Genomic DNA, 21,607 nt, shown 5'->3' on the forward strand with positions numbered 1-21,607 from the left:
ACAATCTGTATTTTAGGGACCTCTAAATCCCATTTTAGCATGCCACTGCAGCTATTATCTCCACTGTTCTGTACTTCCTTGAGTTCAAATCCATTAAGAAAATAATTTAAAGTCAAACCCAACATGCCACCTTTACACCTATAGCCTCAGGACATCAGCTTCTTACATCATATGTAGTTCATTTGCTGCTAATGGAGTGGCTCTAAGGACACTAATATCCCTCTACTAAGTACTAAGGACAACAATATCCCTGTTACCAAGAGGCATGGTGTGGCTAATGTGTTAATGACATCAACATTCAAACACTGTTTTTCAGTGATGGAGGTCATAATTTCATCTTGTTGTTTGTAGTCAACTATCAAACTATGCAGCTGTTGTCATGGGATAATCTACAAATGTGCAAAGCTAGTCAAGATGCAAACTCACAATGTTTCAGGCAAGGAATCTGCTCTGTAGAAATTGGCTTTCTCAGATTTAATAACCTCTGGTTAATACCTTGCTGCAAGTTGGACATTTACTACTCAAAACATCAATGGTAATGCATGCTGCTGAATTTCCTCCAGATTATCATATAATTTTCTTATTGCCTATATGAAATCCTTTTGTGAAATTAATCTTCTGTTTTCTTAGCATTAATGATCTTACTCTAAGCAAGATGTACTGTTAAGTTGTTCAGTGTGTAGCAGTACTCAGATAACTTTTCTACAATTATTCCTGTCAACTTTAATTTCTCTAAAAAAGAACAGATAGTGAGTAGTGAGAACTTACTGATACATGACAAGTGTCATAGTTCTGATTACAAATGGAATCCGAAAGTGTTCCCTGAACCTTTGTTCTTTCTCAGTTTTTAACCCAAAGGAAAAATAATGGAATACCATCCAACTGATTACTGCCTCAGTATTTCACCCAGGCCAAATCCCATGATATCTAGATATCTGGCCAACATGTATTTGGCTATTGTTCAGATAAGCATTTGCATTCTTAAATACTTACATGAAGGGCATTTCTAAAACTTCTGAGGTTTGACCAGTGTTAATACTGAATTCATGTGAGGATTATTGCTCAGAAGGGCAGGCTCCAGAGAAATGACACTGACAGTTTTGTCACTCAGATTATACCAAGTAGAGACAGACAGCTGTGCAAAGTACTTTGTTGAAGGGGGCAAAGGCAGGAGATTTAGTGGGGAGAAACAGATTGCTGCAGTGGTAATTCTGGCTATGCTATTCTCAGAGGTTTTGCTCTCTTGTATGGAGATCTTCTGTGGAATATAAAAAGAGAAATATACTTTTTTCTTTTTCTTTTTTTTTTTTTGTAAAGTTTTCAGGCCATACTGCAGAATATAATGGAAAATCTTGTTTCTACCATACATTTCTGTAGATTGTTCCATAACTGTATAGAAATGCTTTAATTGGTTGTTAAATTCTGTCAGCCTGCTCCACTTGCACAACACACCCACTGAAATCCCAGGAACAATGTAATTTGGCTTGAAATGTTCATTGTAGAAATGTTCTTTAGTGGGGGCGGGGTAGAGAGTAACAAATTTCTTATTCCATGTATGGTTTGTGCAACTGTTAGAAAGGCAGAGGTGGGATCTGGCTGCCTGTAGGCTGCACATGGCTGTGTAAAGCGTATAGCCCCAGCACTCTGAATAAAAGCAAAGAAGGAACATGGTCAAAAAAGAACTGAATGTTGTTAGCTATCACCTAATTTTACACTGGCGTTTGAGTGCAGATGGATTTCTACCTTTTAAAGTCAAGTCCTTAAAAATATACTGGATTTGTCTAGGGCTTTTCAAGGTTTTTTTGTTAGATCTTTGTTGCTTGGGATTTCTAACCAAAAGCCAGTTGTAATGAGGGAAGAATGCTTGACCTTGAACAACGCTTTTAGTCCATACCCTTCCTCTCTTGGTAGAAGCCTCAGGAAACATTCAGCAGACCGAGAGAGACATTTGACTGAGAATTTGTGCTGGCTGACCAATTCCAAACTGTGCATCCAAGAGTTTAGGATACTGGTGGCTTTTTAAAAGGCTGTTAAACTATGTATCTGATATATATAGGTGCAGAAAATATACAATGCCTGTACACACTGGAAATATTTGCAGTGAAATTCAAAACTAATATCTAACTCTATATATCTAACTTTATTTATATCCAAAATCAGGACAGACTTATCTGAGTCACACTAGTTTAGTTCAATACTCTGTTTTGAAATTTTCCCTGACAAGATTGTGTTGAGCAAATAGTGATGGAAAGTAATCATATTCAAATTCTATCTGTAAAATATTTGATCTAATTTGCCTCTAAATCGTGTATGTGCGTGATATTTTTCCAGAAAAAGTTCATTAGGTCAAAATGCATCTGGGGAATCAGGAGTAGTTCCACACTGGGATCAGATTGGATTGAGAACTGCAACTTAAATTTTATGGCTTAATCTTTTATTGCAGATTTTTTGAAACTTTGTTTGGAAATAAAATCTTTTGATATGTGCATTCAAGTGATTGAAATTTATCTGGTAGAAAGGGAGAAATATCACATAATCTGATAATAAATGAAATGCTTTGAATCAGTCCAAGGTTAACTAGTAAATCATAGGTTCTTCTAGAAAGATCAGTTCTAGAAATGATAGCCTTTCTATATCTAGTCAACCCAAAGAGATTTACAATCACATTATTATGAAACATTTTAGCACTTCAATTGCAATCTTCTTTAAAATTCAGACCATTTACATATATTTGTCATCTTTCTTGCCTGGGGAATATCATCAAAGTCTTGGTGCATATATCACAACAATGACATGCACCACTGAATGTGACCCCTCTGTCATTTAAATTGGTCTGATGTTTACAAGGATATTTAATAATTTGCAAAAAATAATTCCTGTATTGATTGTTCTGTTCTTTGTTTCTCTTTAGCCAATGAATCAACCCCTATTTCTTCCCTTTCCCCTTCATCCTCCTTTCCTCTTTTCAATTTTTTATAATTAAGTATCACCTGGTGAAATTTCTTAAAAAATAAATAAATAATTTTTTTACTTGTTTCTAGAAACAATAAGAAGACAGTAGTTTGGAAATATTGCTTTTGTTAACAGTTTCACTTTTTCTCTGCTGCTTATTACAATTTTATCAAATACAGACAGTTACTTAGAGAGAAAAACATACAATAGGTATTTTGAGAGAGAACTCAGATTTCTTTTATGCTTCCAAGAAATAGGCAGTACTTAGATGTTCTCCATAATCTACAGTGTCTAGGACTAATCTGTTTCTTACCTAGACAATTTAGTTATTCTTTTGGTAAGGAAAAATGTGCAGGCCTGCCAAGAAATTTTCAAACTTCAGCACTCCTCATTTAATTTATCAGATAAATTGAAGTGGGAACAAAGTGGCTCAACAGCAAGAACAGAAACTATGTAGATCATACTTCCAGTCAAGTTCTGTAGTACAAAATGTTTCTAGTTATTCATTTGGGTTTCTGAACTTCCAATTGTGTCTGGCAACTCAACCTCTGACCTTCTGGGGTTCATGAATCACTTTCCAATTTTGACCTCAGCATAATGAATTTTTCCTCTCCGTAACTACTTTCTTCTCAGAAGCTGCAGCTGCTTAAAGAGCGCATGCATGTTAAACAAAAAAAAAAAGCGTTTCCCAACACACAACTCTGGGAAATGACCCATTTTTTTCATATTCACCTACATATTTAAAAAGTGTCATGTTTACGTTTTTAGATTTCTCCTCCTCTAAGAAGAAATGGTGTGTTTTATTCAGAATTAAATTCAGAAACCTTCCTAATAATGTGGAATATTTCTGACAGAACTGTTCTAAATAATCAAAGGAAGGAACTCTGCCAATAAACTTTCCTGTTGACTGAGCTTATTTATTAAATCAGTATTTTACAAAAATCTCATTTGTCTTGTTGGTTCTTTCCCTCTCCTCTCTCTTACTACTTCAAAGTGTTTTAGTTGGAGTATCTGTTGTCAGGGCACAAGAGATCCTTGTTCTGTGATGCCTGGCAGATATTAGCGGTGGTGACAAAACAAGCACAGGAAATTCAGTATTGAAAATTCAATGGATTCTGCTGTAGTACCCAAGAGCAAATCCATTGCCCTGGGGCAGCAGCTTGCAGTCTTCTGACATGATAGGATGAGAAACTGAGTCAGAGGAGATGGGGCAGAAAGGATTGTCTTCTCCTCTAACTTTCACCTCAGAGAAATCCCTTGAGTCCTATGGTACAATAATGCTTTTCTGCGTCTTCCCTTAAGGAGGAGAAACCCAGGGACTGTACTGCTTGGAAAACCCACCACATTAGTGGATTTCACCCCTTTTTAATTTGTTGGCTTATTTTTTGTTTGTTCAGTGGTGTCAATAATTAGAAAACTGCAGTAACAGAATAGCAAAATTTTTCATTCCTCTGTCCTAAAAATATTCAGTAAATAAACATGAGTGGTTTAAATAATCTTTTTTAAAACTAATAATTTTAACCAATATGGTTTTACTTTTGCCTCCTCTGATATTCTGAACGTAGTTGAGTATTGAGAATGTTACTTATTAATATGTGAAGAACTGGTAGTAGATATTCCTTTTAATTTATTCTTTAAGGAATTGAGTACTGAAATGTTGGGATGCAGAATCTTCATTCAGGAAGTATGTGTATGTTATCTGGCATAAAAATTCTGTGGCTCAGTCATTCCTTAATAGAAGATTCATCTGACAAATATATTCCTGAAGCAACGCTTCATCATCAGTGCTACACTCAGGTGGCATTTCATCAGGAAGTGTCACTTTCCAAAGTAGGAATGAATCCCTGTTCTTGCACTGAAACATAAGCAAAACAGTGGTGAAAAGACTTGGGAGAAGATACACTTCAGCATGAATGAAGACTGCTACAGGGGCATCAGTTAGCACCTCAATACAGTTTTTATCAAGCGCTGTGACAGCTATATTCACTTCTGTGTTTCTGAGAGAATAATTTGGACCTCTGTAGCATGGAACTCTGAGGCCAACCCTAATATTCTGTATTTGGTGTTTTTGGAATTCCTGTTTGTGTGTTATGGAATAAAGTGCAGACAATTTTCCAGTAAGTTACTATTGCTCATCAGCTTTTATTAGTCATGTATGAGGATGCTTCAGACTATAAATCTTTCACTAGTCCAGGCTAACTGTTGCCTCTTCTGGGCTTCATGCCAGCACAATTTTTTAGGGAGAAATTACGCAACTTGATGAGAAAGAAGTAAATAGTCCTCTGTTAGCAGCTATTTGAAGTAGCAGCTGTTTAAGGCTATTCAGCAATGGCAGAAATTAGCAGCATTACTCGGGGATCTGTAGGTGGTGTACCATATGCATGTAATGCCACATGCTGTGCCATATTTGTCTAACGCAAAACTCTCACTGTTGATCATATTTATAGTCATCACTGCGAAGTATTTGGTCAGATTCTGGTAACACTTCACCTTTTAGAATGGATATGGAGTTTAGATGAGTTGAAAATCTATACTTTAATATTTTGGACTCACTAAGCCCACAACAGTCGCTTGTGTCCCTTGTTCCAAATACCAGTAGTATGTAAGAATGTGATGTTAATGTGGGGAGAACAGAGCATATGCAGTTTGTGTTCACATGCAAACGTGGAGCATTATGGTGTTGGAAGGCAAGCTGAGGGTCTGCGTTATTAACATGTGCTCTAATGTTCACAGGAAATGTAGCTGAAAGTAGCATACTGATCCTTGCTGGGGCTCCTGTGAAAATCTAGTGAAAGAAATGCTTCAGTTTATCCTTTCTGCATCTTCATATTTATGTTCATCAAAGAAATAAAAAGCAGTTGTCTGTGTTTCCCTCGCCTCCCAGACCTCTCTTCCTTGCTATGGCTTTGTTCCTATTCCTCTCTTCCTTGCTATGGCTTTGTTCCTAGTTCACACTGATCCAAACTGATGGACAGAGTGAGCTCCAGACCATCCTGAGAACCTCTATGTCTAGAAGTTCCCTTAATTGGAAAGCTTTGATCCTTTCTTTTTGAGGGGTTTATAATTTGCTTTCTTTTTTTCATCAGTTCTGGCTAGATGAAATGTTGAGATGTCAACACCTTGATTTATAAAGAACATCTTTGGTGTTTGTTTGTTTGTTTGTTAAACTGTTTTGTTTGTTAAACTAATTTTTGTGTAGGGCTTGTGTGTACTATGCAAGTTGTCTTTACCAGCACCAGGATATAAAAAGAGAGTAGTAATAAACTTTAGAAGTGTTGAAAGGAGAAAAGAAAGTGTGGTGTTTTTCCAGAAAATGTATTGCAAGGAAAAAAAAAAAAAAAAAAAAAAGTTGTTCATGATTTTAAAGTTTTATTGGCTTTTGGGATGAACTGTGTACCTTTCTATTCCCAAACAATGTAGTATAATGAGCATGTTTAAGATGTAAGAAAGCAATTTAAATAGAGAACACTTGATTGTTTTCTACACTGTTTTATTTTTTAGGTCAAAATTAACAATGGTTAGCTCACCCTAAATTTGATCATTTGACATTTTAAGCTTGCAGAAACAGCCATTTTTATTTTTATTTTTACAGACTGAATGTATTTATAAAAACTAGCTGCGTGTCTTAGCCACTAGTCTTCTAAATCTTTTTCATGGGAGCTTGTACATATTTTATTGAAACAATGGCATTTTCAGTAAGTAAAGCATTTGCCCTAGCACCTGCTTAAAAGAATAATGAGAAAAATACATGCATTTCGTAATGACCCAAACTTTTTTTTTTCTTTTTTTTTTTGCTATGTCGGGTACAGTGAAGTTTGTGCTTTCAGAAATAATTTTTGGCCTCTGGAAACTGGGGCCATCTCCTCGTAGACTGGTGAGCAGCTGTCAGGCTAACGTGTCTCTTCCATGAGCACTGCCATCCCACTGCCTGTCCCTCACCAATCCTCTTGCCCTTGTAGCTCAGTTGTCTGCATGGGAGCCAGCCAAGTGCAGACACTTTCCTGACAGAGCAGCCATCTGGAAGGGGGCAGATGCTGTTATCCAAAAGTACTTCGGTATATGGCTCCAGGGGTGATAAAAGCTCCCACCAGGAGTGCAAGACCTGCCGTGCAGTTACTGAAGCACCTGTCCTTGAAGTGAATGCTTCTGTCTCTTGTCTCAGGCAATGCATGGTCCGCATGACAAGTGGAGAGGAATAGAGTGCCTCAGGGTGGGAGGGTGCCCTGGCCATTTTTCAGCTGCTCCTAATGCGAGCAGAGCACCCTGATGAGCCCTCTCCTCTCTCTTCCCACCCAGCTTTAATTGCTGTCTTTGAGTCTGAAATATACTGGGAAATTATGGCTCCAGCTCTGCTCACTCCCCACCTTTCCTGCTGTTTCTGTATGTATGTTTGCTAATGGTGATGATGGCGACACTGGTTAACTGGATGCTGTTTTGACATCTCCAAATCTTTTTGCACAGGTCACTATTTGCTTGGTGGTGAAGGGCAGTTGAAAAGCCCTGTGTAGGCCATAAATAAATTATTGGTCTGTCTAGACCACTAAGGTACTTTAAAAGCCCTGTTTAAAAGCTCAGGCACTTTCTTGTTTTGGTTGATCTTTTGTGCTTCACAGCCCACTTGTTGTCTCTTGTCTCATGGTGAGAGCATGACTGATCACCCAGGGAAATGGCAGAGGCCTCAAGTCACGCAGGGTCTGCCTTAGTAGGAAGGATGAGATTCTTGCCTGAGAAGTTCTTATGAAGTTGGCATTTACAAACTACCTATCAGACCTGCAAGAAGAAGATTTGGCCCTATCATGTTATACTGTAAATGCATTGATCTGGGTGCAGACATTGACTGATACTGAGGCAACAAAAGAACCATTTGGCCTAAATGTTATGGGAAAGCGTCACCAAGGAGATCTGTTTCTTGGGAGCCTGTCGGGCTGAGAAGGAAGCCAAAGTGTCTGTGCTTCTTTGGACTATCTGAGCTTCCCTGGAAAAGTTTTTACTTCTAAGTTGTATTCAGTTTTTATTCTCATTGGGCACAGAATATGTTTAATGTCTTTTTTTCCTTTCTTTCTTTCTTTCTTTCTTTCTTTCTTTTTTTCTCTAATAATAGTAAAAATCTGTTTTTCTTCCCTAACTGTGCAGGCTGGCATGGCTTTGACTTATGATCCAACAGCTGCTATACAGAATGGGTAAGAAATGCATGTTTTCTTATGCCTTTTTAAAAATTATTTTGAATACCATATTCTCTTTCTGTGGTGAAACTCATTCAGAAGCAAATTTACTCAGTCATATTTTGTTTGAAGCATGTGATGCTATACTGTCAAGTTCTTCTTTTAGTTTCCCTTTTGTTTTTATGTCCTTTTGTTTGTAATATCCATTTGAATGGGAAGTTGTTTTTCCTAACAGTTTCCATCTCTTTTTGGCAAATGCTAGTGGTTTTTTAATCTCTCTCTCTCTCTCATGAAATGAAAACCAGTAAAGTTTCCCTTTACTGACTTTGCTTTTGTTAAAATGATCATTGAAGATTCCAGCATATTTTGGATATTAGAGCTGTTACTTAATCTGGGTCCTCTCTGCTGCCTGGATGGCTTCCATGGCATTGTCTGAACAGAAATGCCAAACAGTGCAAAAGCCTTATATCTGTATGCAAGCAGATGAGATTCAGGAGTAGAATGTGGAACAGCACTCCTTTTCATTCCCCAGCTACAGCCTGCTGAAGAACTGAAACTTTTTTCAAACTTGCAAAGAAGTTACATCACCATATTGTTTATGTGCATGATTACATTTCCAATTATTTCATGAAGTAGAAAAACAGATCCTTGAGATCCAGCTACCCTTTCAGACAGATTAACAATAATTTGAAGAGAAACAGGAGGCTCAGCCCTGAACTCTTTGACAGTCACTCTTTGATCAGAGTGATGTTTGATATGATTATTCAGTGCATATTCCCATCTGCACTTTCCAGTGGAAGGATTGAATGTATTGATATTGAGCAGAGTGGATTTATTTGTTAAATGCTGTTTAGGGCACTGCTAGTTGAAGCATTTAAAAATCCCTAACAGTGGAAGTAGTTTAAAAAAAATCAACAATAACAGTTAGCGTATTTTACTTAATTGCCCTTCGCAAGCAATATCTTTGTAGGGCTTGTGATATTCTCATGTTGTGGATGAAGCAGCCAAGACAGAGCAGCTCAGAAAAAAGATATTTTTTTTCACGCAGCTGTGAAAAGAGGATTTCACAATCCTCTGGTTTTGCTTCTCTGACCCCCCTAAACAAGTCTTTCTGCTTTACCGTCATACTTTTCAGCTGGTAACATATTGTAAGCTATAAATGAAACCATCACCAGCTCATAATCCACCAGTATTTCATCCAGACAAATGGCTTTTATTTCAAAGGATTTTTTGTATGCTGGTTGCATTAAATATTTGGAAACTGTAATTTGAATAATCCTTTGAGATTAATATCATTTTACTTAAAGAATATATTTTTTTAATTATGGAACTTAGCTTAGATACATGGATGGCTAGGGGTTTGATTACTCAGTCGTTTGAACACGTTGTCAATGGTCTTTTGAAAAATAAATAGTAACCAATGGAGGCTTTTAAATATTCTTTTATTTGTAAAGCTTGAAAAACTACAGCATTGCATACCATTGTAAGAGTGACAATTAATTACTGCTTGGACATGTCTCTTATTTCTGGAGTTCAAAATATTTTCTGTTTCATCAGGACAAATTCTTATTCAAATGTTCTTCCACTGAGATTTTTTCTGACTGCATGCACTGTTAAGAGGAGAAGCTCTTACAATATGGGCAACATTGATTTGTCCTCCAAAAGTGGCATAGCTGCTATCCTCTTCTCTGGTTGCATCTTCAAAATGCAGTCTCCTGAGGATCACCAGGACCCTCTTTTGCTTACATGTATTTTTATTATTTTTTTTAACTCTCCACACATTCACTTAATAGTCATCATATATCCTGTGGTTATAATTTTTCACTATTTTTCATAAGCTCTTTACTTACAAGTTTCTGGGTTATATTTTAGCCAAGTCTGAGAACAATTTGGTGCATTGCTTGTAAAATGTGCAAATGCGATTTGTTACTCTCGATACAGCAGATGGGATCATAGCAGGTGTGTGGCCACGGTAAAAGAGAATGAATTTAAAGACTCTTATAAACTATGAAGTGAAACAAGTCAACTTAAACATCCAGTGAAGGTGTGTTAGGCAAGCACATTGCTCTTCACAGTGAGGGCAGTCTGGAAGTGAACACAAAGCTGATGCTTGCAGCCTGCTTGTGTTGATATTGTGCCCATACTATGTGGGTGAAATGCTGCTTAATGCTCTGTAGTAAAGTGGATCAAGTAGATGTATTTTGCATGGGGGGATATATAAAACAAAGATGATCTCCTTGTAATATGTCTATTTGGTGTAAGCTGGTTAAGCGGATGTTGTCCCTGCGTGCAGCTCAGGATTTATTGGTATGCTGTGATAAGCACGAGTCGCTCAGTCCTTCAGGTGCCTGCCAGCACAATGTGGACCAAGGCTAGAGATGAGAAACGTTAAGATGTGTAAACCAAGGTGAAGATTCAGATCAGCTTATGAGTTGCTAATGAAACTCAATAATGACTCCATTTATTAGAATCCCATATAAGACTGGTAGATGTCTTTCATGCATTTTGATGCGTGTACGTTGCTATGTGCAGGATACATCGTGAATGGTAGTCTATTAATGAAATGTGTCACTGCATGTGTCATGAAGAGGTATTTAAAATTTCCAACTCTTTAAGAGATTTGGATTATTCTGGTTTGTTTTGGGGCATAACTAACCCTTAGGGAAGAATTTGGATTCTTAAATGTTCTCCAGATGAAAAGGCGGGTTCTTGTTGCTCTCAGAGTAGTACTATCACTTTTATTATAGTATAACTGCTTATTTGCCTAGAACATCTATGACAGAAATAAAACAAAAGAGAGAGATGGAGACATTCACTAAAAATAGCAAAGGCTTTTTCCCCACAAAGGAATAGATTTTTATTTTTATTATTATTATTTTTTTATTCTATTGCATTGTAAGGCATGACTCCCCATTTCATTATATTGTTTTTATGCCCATGTAACTCTGTTTAAGCATCCAGTGGAGTTGTATCAGCATAAAACTGGTGTAATGGAGTGGAGAATCTGGCCCAACATATAGCATAACATTGCAGTATGTGTTACTGAAGATGTAGTCATACACTTCAGTAGATAAGCTCTTTTCCCCTGCCAATTGTTCCATGTCTTTTTTTCTTTTATAATCAGCCTTTTCTGAATTGCATTTACAAAAGAAGTCGGGTCTTATTCTGGGGAGCAGCGTGCCTTGTGTAAAATGCTACTGATTTTTCAATTTGTGATATTAATATTGTTTTAGTGGTTTAATGCACTCATACAAGGAACAAAATAGAGCTCCTGTACTTGCACTGTAAAGATGCTCATTTAAAATGTTGCTGAGGCTTGAGTTCTCCTGGCTATTTGACTAAGATTGCAATGTACTGTATCAGTTTAATATCTGATATCTGGGGGACTATATTGTGCATTTGCAGGCCAATGGGCTCAATATTCAGATAGGTCTTTTTCATCTCAAACATCTGACTCTGTGGCTTATTGCAACAGAAAATTGCTGCTCTGATAACGCTTGGTAATACTCTTACATTATGTGAGCCCCAGGATACTATTTATGAATGTAACTTTTTCAGTATTGCCTGCAGGCACGAGGCATGAGCAAATGGTGTTTATTGCAGTGCAAATAGGGTCTTGCTCTTGTACAGATTCTGTGTGGAAGCTTGCACATTCTCCCACAGGATGGGAACCATATGGATTTTTTTTTTTCTATTTTTTTGGCAGGGAAATAGCGACCAGACGCTCCAGATAATGTAGTCCCCAAAAGCAGAGGGAGGGTTGATGTAGGAGCGGAATGTGTACTTTTTCTGTTAAGCAGCAGACACTGTTCTTAAAGCCTTGCCTATGTGTGCTGATGATATACTGGGGAATGTGGTTCTTTTAACAACTCATAAAAATATTTTCTTTTGAATCCTTTATAAGCCCTTCCTCACGAACATTCCAGAAATCTTTTTGTCTCCTAGTGAACAGTTTTTCTTATTCTTATAGAATTCAGGCGTGCTTAAAAGGACTATTTGAAATGCAAGGGCAATGTCTGTCTTGCCTCTTTCCTCCCACCTGCCTCTCTATGCTTTTGCTTCTAGCGGTACAATTGCAGACCAGGATCTGGGATGGTAGCTCACACCTGCAAAAAACAACAAGACCTGCATGGCCTATTGTAGGGATGCAAGCTGCTATTGCATAGAATGCAGCTGAGTCTTCTGGAGAACTCTCCTTAGAGCTCTCACGTTAACTATCACATGGTTCATAGCTCTCAAATGTAGTACCAGAAACTGATATATGTTTCAGTGCAAGCACACACGGGGTCATAATTGAACTGTCTATTTAAAATGGGTCAAAGCTAGTATAATTCATATCTCTTTTCATTCCACTTTCTAATGTGCATATTCCAATGACTGAGAATCCTATATCCCTTTGGACTTATTTACAATATCCTTCTTCACCTCATCTCACTTCTATCTGGGCCTGAAGGAATGTTGATGCATTCCAAAGGGCTAGAAGTACAAAAATCAAGTATGATTAGATCGGCAGCTGTGAATCTTATTGGGGTGCCTGAAAAGTTTTTATCAGAGCAGACCACCCTTGCATTTTTTGTCCTCTTGTGTTTGTTTTTTTTTTTTGAGGTCCATACTTATGTCAACTACATACCTGGATATTAGCCTGTTTACATGTAAATGTTATATGGGAAATGCCTCCACATCCCATGGGCAAGAGCATGGTGAGCCCTCCTTTTGAGCAAGAGCCACTGGGGATGTGTGTGTAGCTGCAGCACCATGGCAGATTGAGCATCTTAAAGCTGGAGGATGTTTCTCTCGAGCCAATCCTCAACATTCCACTGTCCTCTGTGTGTGACAGAGACAGCTTCAGAATATACTGGTTCAGTTCTTGCTCTGTTGAATTTCCTAAGGCAAATTACAACCCTTCCAGCACAAAATAATGCTGTGGCAGGAAGGAAAACCTTTGTCTCCAGGTACAGAGAATTCATGATCGCAAAATGTCTGACCTACAGCCTCTCAGTGACTCAGATTGTTAAACTCAATTTATTATTATTTAAGTTGAAATCTATGAATTGGATTTTCTCACATTGTCATTTTCTGTGTCAAATTTCCTTTTCTTCTTTAACACTCTGGTGCATGCATTTTCACAATATAAATGAGCGTCCTGATAGTATGTTGTATTTGATGCCTATTTGAAAGCATTCCAAACTGCGTCAGATAAATGGTATTGGCAAGGGTACTGGAAGGGTTGTATTTTTCACATTACCAGAGTTTATATTCTAGAAACTTATGTACTTTTCAGATAACAGCATCTCTAAGCTGAAAATGAAATGGTTAGCTGTCTGTCAAGTTCTTGGCTTAGCACACATTTCCTATAAATTTGGTAGTGTTTACTTGGATTTATTGGAGAGTTTATTCCAAAGGGCCAGTGTTACTTCCAAATGGAAAAATTTTGTCCCGTGCACTCACCTTTGTCCAGGTGATTCATACATGGTGTGAGCACAGCTTCAGTGCCAGGATAGATAGAATGAGAATTGACGGAAGAAAATTGTGTTGTTTCTCTAAAGAGTATTGTTTTTATACTGTCCTTTGGTCGAAGAGGTTTGTACGTATCTCTGTTATACATTTAACCTGTAGAGTAAGTTCTGCCAGTCTTCTGTGGACCATTTTCATTTGCAGCACAAAGCAATTCTTAGTTCATCCACTTAGCAACTACATTGCCAAAGTGAATTCTGGTTAACCTTTATCTGGGAATAAGATCCCTGTAATAGGACTAAGATAAAATACACATCATCCTAAAGCCATAGATAAACCTGTCTAGTGCTGTAAAAGTCCTTCCCCCCCAGCCCCAAATTTGTACAAGCATAATAGAATGTGCTGGATACAAGCAGAGGGATATAAATATTTCTAAGTTCTCATAATAGGATATACAGAAAATTGGGCAAAGGCACGGTTTTAAAATAGTCTCTGTGTGAGTCTCTAAGAGCAGATAAATGTTCCTAAAATAGCAATATATTTCTATTAAACAAAAAATCACTCAGACGCCACCTGCTGCTTTTGGCATTTTAAAATCTTGTTTGGAACAGAGAGAACTGATTGCTTCTCTGTCTCCCTCTCCCTTTCTGACTTTGAATGTTTCCACCCAACTTTCAGAGATGGCAGCTTGCATTTCCAAGCCTATTGGTTGGAGAAATTCAGTGATTACTTAAGCCTGCATCCAAAATGAATGCATCCAGTCTGAGCTAGAATGATTAGTACTAAATCTGGGATGTCAGGGTGATCAGAAAATAGAGCACTTGTTTAAACACCAGTAGTGGGTTGGCTTTTTTTGTTGCAGGAAGAATTGCCTCAGTACAGGGAGAAAGAACACAAAAAGGCAGGGAGAGCAATCCACTTCACTGTTACAGAGAACATATGTGCAAAAGCTACTGTTATTCATAGGGTTGCCACGTGCTATACAAGAACAGTATGCATGGGGTTGGAATCAGACCAGAGGAGGTTGTGCAGGAATACATTTCTCTCCCTTAAGGATTCCAAAATATTAGCATTTTGACAGCAGTAAGACCACAAACGTTGTATTATTAAGCCACATTGTTTGGCAGTTTTATTTATTTATTTATTTTGATGTTTTTAGTTAAATCTGAAAGAACAACAGACACAAAAATCTGGATGAGTACATGGGTATTAAGTATTTACACAGTACATCAGTAGTGATGGTTTCCACCCGATAATATTGTCAACAATCATTTACCCACAGGGAAGTAGAATGAATATAACATTTATTATCATCAAGCAAGATATAGTGAAACTTTTGTTCATAGCATGCAATAGCAGAAATAAAAGCAACTAGATCTGGGATTTTCATTGCTCCCTGGGGCATTTAGACTCATAATTTTGGTAAATTTCACCAGAAGGTAAGTTTTTAGCTCATGTAGATGAATATGAAAATTTCAGCCAGAGATTCTGTACCCATCCCTTAATAAAATAAATCAGGCGTATATGTGGAATGTGTTATTCTCAGCACTGAAGCATTAAGATCTGAAGAGAAAACAGTGCTGCATGTAAAAGTGAAATCAGTTATCATTGTCTTCAATATCGCGTAAGAAATTTCCTTTCACTAGATAGCACTCTGGAAAATCAGCTGTCTTTGCATTTCATATAATTACTTCTTGTGTTGTGAAGCTATATTTGTGCTAGTTGAAGTGAAAAAAGATACGCTTTGTGTAAATATTCCTCCTCCTTTCCATTTTCAAAATCTACTCAGTGAAGCCATCACATCTTCCTTATTGTGGTTTTGGAAATAGGTGGACATAATTACCTGTGTAGGCTCTTTTTGTCTTTGCCTGGGAGGCAGTGAATTAGTCATTCAGCGCCTAGCAGTCGAAAGGTTCAAAAAACTTGCTTTTGTTCTTTGTTTGCAGATTTTATTCCTCACCGTACAGTATTCCAACAAACCGCATGATTCCACAGACATCAATCACACCATTCATTGCTGCTTCCCCTGTCTCTACATATCAGGTACGTCAGATTTGTGCTTGTCTACTATGTTTCCCAGTTAATTATGTTTTGGATGTGGATGAAAGCAGAGTGGATACCACAGAAAACTACATGAGCGCTTGTGCTCTTGAATCATGCTTTAAACAAAAGGCTTTCTAGAAGTATTCAGGTATCGTTTGGTGCAGGGTTTTGAGTGTTTCCTGCTTAACACTAGCAATGAAAGCTACTGTAAATTTTTCTTATTTCAGTCAGCTTCACCATCAAACAGCATTTTTGCTTCATTTCCATTCAACAATAGCAGATGCTTGTCATTCTTATTGAAATGTTCTGTCATTTTGACTCCATTTCATGAGCCAAATGTTTTAAACACATTTTTTTTTTCATAATTTATGTTGTCTGGTTTATATATTGACCTTCTGACCTCTGTTGTATTTGCTCCAGTAACAGCATCCTTTAACAGCACTCTTTTTTTTCCCAATAATCCCTGACAGAGCAAGATTCTTTAGGATAATTCTCCTCATGAGCTTCTTCAGTCTCCAACACATTTTCTCTTTCAGAATTCCTCTTTTCAGCATATTCCAACCAGGTCTCCACTGGGAAAATATTGCCATGTTCTAGCTTTGTGAGATGGAAGTCAAAACTGGATTGAATAGTATTATTATTAGCCTTTTTTTTTTTTTTTTTCTGGGAACATACGTAAAGCTGGTCATTGGCCATACATTTTACCATTTCAGTTGGAATCATAGAATATCCCGCGTTGGAAGAGAATCACAAGGATCGTATAGCCCAACTCCCGACTCCACACAAGACTACCCAAAATTCAAACCTTATGTCTGAGAGGACTGTAAAGATGCTCCTTGAACTCCAGCAGCTTGGGGCCATGCTCATTTCCCTGGGGGAGCTTGTTCCATGCTCACCACCTTCTAGTGCAGAACCTTTCCCTAATCTCCAACCAGACCCTCACCTGACACAGCTCCATGCTGTTCCCTTGGCTCCTGTTGCTGTCACAGAGACCAGAGCTCAGCACTGCCCCTCTGCCCCCTGTAAGGAGCTGCAGCTGCTATGAAGGCCTCCTTGTACATCTTGCCCTCCAGACCCTTCCCCATCTTTGTAGCCCTCCTTTGTACGCTCTCTCATAGTTTTATGTCTTTTTTATAGTGTGGCACCCAAAGCTGCACCTCAATTCAAGACAATCCCTTCCATCACCTAACTGGCAGTGTGGGCCTGATGCACCCCGGGGTGCAGTTGGCCCTTTGGGCTGCCTGGCCACACTGCTGACTCAAATTCAACTTTCCACTGTCTACAACTCCCAGATAACTTTGTGCAGGGTCCTCTTTATCCAGTGTGTACATATATCCAGGATTGCCCTAGTTATTGCTGTCCTGTGCTGCCAGTACTCTTCCAGACCTGAGTCCTAGATGAGAAACTGTTCTTACTGTTGGAATTGATTTGCTGGTTTGGTGTGCGTTTTCTGGGGGGAGGTTTAATGTTTTGGGGTGTTTTTTTTTTTTGTTTTTGTTTTTTTTTTCCCCTCAGATAATGTTTATTTATCTACAGGCAATGTTGTACACAAACTGTGCTTTAAACCTCATCATCAAAGATAAAGGATTCTTGTAATTTTCTTTGACTTCTGTGTTGTTTCATTTTAGGTAGCTATGTAACACCAAACAAAAAGTTGCTTTGGTGAGATGACTTCAGTAAATTTGCATCAGTTCATGGTTTGATGCATTTAAATCAAAAAACATTTTGTTGCCATTTGTTTTGTTTTGTTTTCTAAAATCCAGATCATTCTTACTTAGTAGTTTATAGTTGAAGCCCAAAGACATTTGCCTTGGCACAGAGGAGGAACTACAAGGAGGGGAACATTGAACAGCATCAAGCTCATTAGAGCACTAATCTTTTTAGCTACTGGGGATTCACAATAGAAAATTTTGTAGTAGTGTGTATTTGCATGTGTGTGCTCTGGTTTTGGTTCTAAAACTGTTACAGTGAACTTGCTTTTCAACAAAAACTCTGCTTTAGCCAATTTCAAAAAATGCTAAAGCACAAAACTACACAATTAATTCTCACTTGCTTCATGAACAAAATCACAGGGTATATGGAAAATCAAGACTTTTTGGCTTTCTCCTACATACCCTTGTTTGTGTTCAGCCTGAGATACCACATGTCCTTTTCTGTGAGTGTGGAGGTAGTGACTGCCCACTGATGGCTATAGCACAGATATATTTTCATGTACTTCTCATGTGTTGTGGTCCCCAAATTGACACAGAAAGAATCAAGACACAATTCTTGAGATTGGCTCGAGTTACAATAACACGTGGGCCATTCATGCTTAGCAGAAGAGGTAGTTATGGCTCAGAGATGCTACCACAAATACACAAGAACTTTGTAATGCACTTAATTGTTAGTAAAACTGATTTATCTGTGTAATCTGTTACATGTCAGTAGTCAGACAAAACAACAAAGAAAGGCTTTAGTGAGGCATACTGAGTTCTGCTGAGAATGGATGCCATGATGCCCAAGGCAGGAGCTGCTTCTATGGACAAGGGCATCTTAAGTCAACTACGCTATGGAAGCTTTCAATCATAGTGAGCTTCAAAAGCTCTAAATTAGATCTTCTGCTCTTCCTGAAAACAGGATAAATCATTCTAGAATCTCTGAAAATGTTATACCTTTCAAAGTTTCAGAGACGTGTTCGCAGTTACGTTGATGGATGAAAGCACACAGTACAAATGAAGAATTAAGACAACATGGAATATTGAATAATTCTCTATGAGATTAAATAATGTGGATCACAGAGGTGGTGCAATCTCTAGGACTTCTGAATTTGGTGGAAATATCAAACACAGTTTGAAAGCTTTTTTCTTTGTCAGTAACTTTATGATGCATAAATCATGTTTACATTGAGCTACATGCCTTGAGTCTTTTTCTAAAATTAGCTCTGAAGTTGCAATATAAATAATATTTTCAAGTAAATTATTGGGGTTCTGTTTTAAGCTTTTCTGTGCTAATAGAAAGTATTTGATATGCAGGTCCAGAGTACTTCCTGGATGCCTCATCCGCCATATGTTATGCAACCAACAGTAAGTAGATACTAGTTAATATTCAACTAAAAATGCTTACACTGTAGCCTTACACTGCTTGTCAGCCACAGGAAAGTCCTAGGTCGTGTAAGAGCAGCCAGCTGCTCTTCTGACAAGATCCCTCTGCTGCAAAGTTTTTGCTTCTTTTAGGAACACTATTTGATTTAGTGAAAAGAGGAGGATGGGTGATATATTATCTAACTGCATTGACTATAAGAGAATAACTAGATCTAAAGTCGAACTTCTGAAGCTTTGCTTTGCAGTCTGCAAGGTAGCCACATTCCTGCATACTTTGAATTGCCAGGTTCAACACATTAGCCTTCCCTTATATGCTTATCCATCAAATAAGTCCTTTGTAGTTGTATATACTTTAAAGAATCCTCAGTGCCTCAAAATTGCATTTCAAGTACTGAAAAGGGTGAAACACAGCTGTCTTGCAGAATCTCTGCTTAACCTGAATCTCTTTTATGATTTGACCACTCAACTCTTTTTATTTCTGAGTAAATTTTTATCTTTCATCAGCTTATAGATGCTATTTGTATCTGCATTAAACTTGTAATACCATTTGTTAGAGGTGAATTATTTTTTTTTACCTCTGTTTTGATGCACTTTGCCTAAATATTAATGATGTCTCAGATGGAAAGAACATATTGAACAGCACTACCTACAGATTGTTTTAGTTTTGTTTCCTCTGTTTGATCGGTTTTTCAGGCATGGATCCATTCTACAGTGTCATTAATCAAAATTCAAATGTGTATTCCACCTGAGTATTGTTATATCAATTCAAGTGAGAGTAAAACAAAAATGAAGTTCCATAGTTTAGACTCGTTTATTATGTGTACGTTAGGATATTCATTATGTTAATTTGTGTTCAAATGTTTTGACCTCACAATACATTAACATCTCCTGTTCCTTTCTGGTTAGAATTAGCTATGCAAAAATCTGGATACAATTACCCTACATGCCTTTTTAGTAGTGCAGGATTCTCATCCCACTTTTAAGTCCCCTTCTGTATCTTTGGAAGGGGAGTTAAAAGTTCTGTGTTCTTTGGAGACAAGTTTTTCAGTTTTGTCTAACTAGGCAGTGACTGTAGAGTGTGACTGACTGTCTCCAGGAAGCCCAATTCCCACCTCTGTGGTGCTGTACCACTCTCCAGGACCTGGCAGAGATTTCCATCTCAGTGGAATAAAGCTACTGCTGTGTTTGTTGTAGGAAGCCAAACTGTATTGAACAATCAATTCTGTATTCTAAGTATTTGGGTTTACTTGCAGACCAGAAGAAATTTGAGAAGTGTGGATATGAGGAACTATCAGACTTGTGGAAACCAAAGGATCTCTGATCCTTGTGGAAATATTGCATTTCAAAAAGAAGGAACATAAGCACTTTACCAATTCCGGTCTTTGTTTATAGATGTGTTTGAGTTTTATTTGACCATGTTCAGCAAAGCATTTTTCTGCACTACCAGAAGCAGTGAGTATTTCAGCGTACTGATTGGATGTGCTTACCTCTTGGTAAAGGGCTGTGAAGAGAAAAATAATTCTTATAGAGAGTAGCATCCTGAATATGCCAAGTTATATTTGTGTTCATTGCTAACACAATGAAAGGATGTGTACTTTTATGTGGAAAAGCAGAGGGAGAACGGACAAGAGGTTTAACATTTCAGTTTCAGTGTCACTGCCGTTGTGGGCTATCTCTGTGTGTTGTCTGTACCAAATCCGGTCCTTTCACTGAAAGATTTTTCCTACGTGTTTCCCAAGATTTATATTCTTAAATAAATGGACAGGAGGACTTTAGAACTGAAGGCAGAAAGACAGAACTACCATTCTCCAGATTTCATTCAGAGATTAATTCTTTATTAGAATTGTCTGAAAAATGGCCAGAGAATTACCGCACAGCAAACTATGAGAATTGATGGCCTATTTTGAAAGAAAATAAAGAATCGTTGTCCACAGTAAGTTTGCTTTCATGTTAAGTATGGAGACTATTCTAGGCAACTCCATAGCTTAAAAAAGTATGAAGAAAAGATTGTGACAAGGCTGGCAGAATGTAAGACCCAGTGATTTGATGGAACTGGGAACTTTCTAATTCACTTAGCTTTTTGTTTCTTCTGTAACTTAGTTTGCCATGTTATTATCTAAATTGCTACCACTTTACTTCACAGTATTTTATGAGATGATTGATTGCGGTGCATGATATCCCATTGGAAACCAGTGCAGATAAATATTACATTCCCCTTGCCCCAGGAAGGAGAACATTTTGTTAAGCCTGTATTATTCTTTCTGAATAAAGATGAACTCTTACAGCACAGTTTGAATTGTTCAAATGCCAGCGGTTAATTCTTTGTTTTTATTATAAATATCCACTAAATTATGTTACTGGATGATTAGTTTTTCATTTCAGAAGGAAGCTCCTACTTGATACTTATGTATAATTTAATACCACATAGTGTCCCCCGTGACAGAAAAAGAATCAGGCCTGTGCTATAGAGGAGACAAAGGAGGTTTTCATTCAGCATGCCATGCACAGGCAGGACAGCTTGCTCCCAGACTGGCAAGCTTGCTGACATGAGGAAAGAGCTGTGCTGTACAGCATTACCACCCTGCCTCTGCCGGCCTCTTCTTTGCATGCCCATCTCTGCTTCTATGTCACCTCTCTGTCCACTGTCATGTAAACACCGTGCTCCATTTTTGCTGATAGCCCTCTGCAGTAGGTTGGCCTGGTGGAGGTTTTGGTCATTTATTTCCCTTTGTAGGGAATCAGTCACATCTTCCTGATGTGTGCATTCTGTTTTTGTTTACTTGGTGAATTCAAAGAACACTATAGTAAATATAAAATATCTCTGATTCTTTCTATAGTTTTTTAACTATGATTCTAATAGATAGCTGCAACATATTCCATTACCTGGAAAATAAGTGCAGATATTGCTTTCCCCTC

The 21,607-nt window shown here is 37.8% G+C and overlaps 1 protein-coding gene across 1 annotated transcript in view; it reads left to right on the plus strand.

Annotated features, from left to right (window-relative positions):
• Positions 1-21,607, plus strand: part of RBMS3 (RNA binding motif single stranded interacting protein 3) — a 687,926-nt gene that overhangs the window by 609,216 nt on the left and 57,103 nt on the right. Inside the window, 3 exon segments of the mRNA XM_048952200.1 lie at positions 8,086-8,132; positions 15,515-15,611; positions 18,623-18,673. Of these exon segments, the coding sequence (XP_048808157.1) occupies positions 8,086-8,132; positions 15,515-15,611; positions 18,623-18,673 (195 nt within the window).

This window comes from Lagopus muta, chromosome 7, assembly GCF_023343835.1.
Source record: "Lagopus muta isolate bLagMut1 chromosome 7, bLagMut1 primary, whole genome shotgun sequence".
Taxonomy (NCBI): domain Eukaryota; kingdom Metazoa; phylum Chordata; class Aves; order Galliformes; family Phasianidae; genus Lagopus; species Lagopus muta.